This window comes from Volvox carteri, assembly GCF_000143455.1.
Source record: "Volvox carteri f. nagariensis unplaced genomic scaffold VOLCAscaffold_6, whole genome shotgun sequence".
NCBI classification, from domain to species: Eukaryota; Viridiplantae; Chlorophyta; class Chlorophyceae; order Chlamydomonadales; family Volvocaceae; genus Volvox; species Volvox carteri.
In genome coordinates this window covers 1,514,215-1,517,519 of record NW_003307549.1, presented here as the reverse complement: position 1 = coordinate 1,517,519, position 3,305 = coordinate 1,514,215, and the positions used below count along the sequence as shown (strand labels likewise).

Sequence of the window (3,305 nt, the reverse complement as noted above, 5' to 3'; positions counted from 1 at the left end):
CCATGTATTTCATGTTTTTCATTTCGATACGCATTTTGATACACACTGCATCAGTGAAGCGAAATGCCCGTGGTGGCCATCATTGGTGTTGGTGCTGGTGCTGGTGCTGGTGTTGGTGTTGGTGTTGGTGTTGGTGTTGGTGTTGGTGTTGGTGCTGGTGCTGGTGCTGGTGCTGGTGCTGGTGCTGGTGTTGGTGTTACTGTTCTTTGTTCACCACCTATCGGAAGGTCTCCCCCGTCGTCCCTTCCCTCCCTTCCCAGCACCCCCGGATGCTCACCCACCGCCACCACCACCTCTACTACTACGGCCACCACCACCACTACCGCCACTAACACCGCCAATAACCCAACACACGGCAGTTTCTGGACCCCCAACACCGCCACTACCACCACCGCCGCCACCAGCACTGGCGGCCGCCAGCAGCGCCGCAAGCGGTGCTGGCGGCGTCGGCGGCGAGGACAGCACGTACGGCAACGGTGGCGGTGGCGGCGGCGACAGCGCTGCCGGCGACCAGGTGACCAAGTCTGAAGACGAGGAGGAGGGGCGACTGATTACGCGGGAGATCTACCCGCTCAAATTCAAATACAACTTGCACAAGGAAAAGGTAAAAAAGTTGGATGAACGGTGATTGTTATCTGGCCGCCAAGGGTTAACTGACTTAGTTAGGGTTCTACTCGGTCCGGTTTTGAGATCTTAACTAACTGTTGGTTTATGGTTTCTCTCCACCCCCGCACTCCACATCACGCCTTCAGCCCTTAGCGCCGTCGCCTCCCGGCCAAAGCCCTCCCCGGCCTTGTCCTTCTTTCTCCCACTGACGCCTTCCCTTTTTCCCCGTTCTCACCTCTACCCCCGAAATACATACATACATACATACGTACATACATACAGATGCGCATCGACCGGCTGATCCACGGATTGCCCTCCATCCACCAACGAGTCAACCGGGCCTTACAAACCGCCACAGAACCGGAACGGCCCCGTACAGGCTCCCGTACACCCTCCAGGGAAAGCAACGCAACGGCTGGGGCCCAGCAGCAAACCACAACTGCCACAACGGCCGATGCAACTACCTCAACGGCCAACCGCAGCGGCAGTAGTGAGCCTCAGCAGCCTCATGCTCAGGGGGCTCCCGGGGCCCAGCAGCCGCCGCCGCCGCAGCAGCAGTACCAGCAGGGGCCCCAGAGAGAGGGCGGCCTGACGGGGGGCGGAAGGGATTTGCTCTCCCGGCTGGCGACCCTACAGGGAGGGCTCGGCGGCGCAGTGGGGGCCGCCGGGGGAGGAGGAGGTGGCGGGGGGGGAAGGGGGGAGCGGGAGGAGGGGGAGGGGAGCACGACTGGGGGGGAGACAGGAGACTCTTCTCCTTCTTCGTCGTCGTCCTCTGGGGAGGAGGATGACGGTTACAGGTGGGTGAGGGGAGAGGGGGAAGGAAAGGGAGGGGAGAAGCCGATGGCGTGAGGATGCCGATCCAAATGAAATCCAGAGACCCGTGGCGCAACGACGGGGGTGGGGGGGTGAAGATGGAATCGTTTCCTTTGTGAAGGGGCGGCGATTAGCTGAAGGTGTACAGCCTTGTACGGCAATGCAGATCTTTTCTAATGGGAAAACGTCACCTACATGTCCTGCCGCATCTGACCACGTCAGCTCAATGTACGACCACTCACTTTTTCCGTCAATTCTTACGGCCCCCCACTTTGCTCGGCCCGTCCGGTGAATCCGGTCTCCCCTATCTCCCTCCCTATGGCAGCTCCGAAAACGGTTCGACCTCCTTCAATGGCTCCGAAACCACTGAGGCCCCAGTAATCATTGCCGCTGGCCTGTCGTCCCGGTTCCGCCGTACACTGCCCGTCATCGCCTCTCCATCGGCCTTCTTCGACGGGCACATCCCGCCGGAAGCGCTGATGCCGACGACGGCGACGAAATCTGCCGCCGCTGCCGCCGCCGCTGCCAACGGACACGACAGGAAAGCATCTGCCGCCGTCGCTGCCGCCGTCGCCGGCGGCGGCAGTGGACCCGGGCAACGAACGCCAAGAGCAAAGCGGGAAAGTATTGACAGTGCGGCGGCGACGACGGGGGGGACTTTATTGGGGGATGGTGTACGGCGGTCGGGAGACGGCGGCGAGGTTGGAACCGGCGCGGCGGCGGGTACGGCACCCGGGGCGACGGAGCGGAAGGAGCGGAAAGCGGGTGACGGCGATGGGAAGAAGAGGAGGAAGAAGAAGAAGAAAAAGAAGCGGCGGCGGCGGGCGGCACCTGGGGATCAGGACCTTGTGGAGGAGCTGAAGGGTATGTCCGGGGTGTTGAGCTGCATGTCTGTATGTCTGTATGTGTGTGCGTGTGTGTGTACGTGAGAGAGAGGAGTTTCTGGGTCTGTGGGTCTGTGGGAGCGATGGGCGGTGCAACTGTCGCTGAAGACGGAGGGGTAGTGGGAAGGGGGAGGGAGAGGGGGAGGGGGAGGGAGAGATAGATACGGCGCCATGTGGGGAGGAAGAGGCGGACGTGCCATAGGTGATGGTAGTTGCAACAGGTAGATGTGCATGGGGATAATCCGTGCCTGCGTTTGTATGTACATGTGTACGTGTGTATGCACGTATGCGCTCGAAGACTCCCGAAACTGCCCCCAGAACCTTTTCCCCCAACTCCCCCAACTCCCCCAACCGCCCACAGCCCGACTGGATTACGAGATACGTGCGGAAGTGAAGGCGTTTGAGAAGCACCAGACTGTGCAGCGACTGGCCAGGGCCACCTTCCTGCCGAGGTTGGGCGGGCCCGTGGTGGCGGCGACGGCGGCGGCGGCAGCGGCGGCCAGTCGTGCAGCCCTCACCGCCCCCGTCATGCCGGGGGGCAGCCGGGGGGGGACGGAGCCGGGCATGGGGGGTGCTGCAGCCGCAGGCGGCGGCGGCGGCGGCGGCCGCAACTCCGACTCGGGCGGCACGGCGGCAGCGCCGCCGCTGCCGGATGTGACGCCAGCACCAGCGGCACCAGCACCAGCACCAGCGGCGTCGGTGGCTGCAGTGGGGCAGCTTCCACGTCCCGTGCTTATGCCGCAGGTGTCCGGTGGACCCTCGTTTAAGGCGTTATTGAAGGGTTTGGGTGTGCGTGGGTCTGTGGGTGACATGGCTCGATTCATGAAGGACCCCTCGCGGTTTGTGGTGGCGCAGGAGCAGGGCGCGGCGGCTGCTGGCCACGGGGGCGGGGCGGGAGGTGTTGTTAAGGCGGCTGGCGGGTCACCTCGCAAGGAGGGGGATCAGCGACAGCGAGGGGGCAGATCGCAGGGAGTCGAGCAGCGGACGGCGGGAGCTGGGGTT

At 63.2% G+C, this 3,305-nt stretch overlaps 1 protein-coding gene across 1 annotated transcript in view; it reads left to right on the top strand.

Annotated features, from left to right (window-relative positions):
• VOLCADRAFT_116432 (uncharacterized protein) overlaps positions 1-3,305 on the top strand; it is a gene marked incomplete at both ends in the record, with an annotated part of 8,647 nt that overhangs the window by 4,382 nt on the left and 960 nt on the right. Inside the window, 4 exons of the mRNA XM_002947480.1 lie at positions 261-604; positions 1,005-1,096; positions 1,745-2,283; positions 2,665-3,302. Coding sequence (XP_002947526.1) covers positions 261-604; positions 1,005-1,096; positions 1,745-2,283; positions 2,665-3,302 — 1,613 coding nt within the window. The remainder of the gene's footprint in view (positions 1-260; positions 605-1,004; positions 1,097-1,744; positions 2,284-2,664; positions 3,303-3,305) is intronic.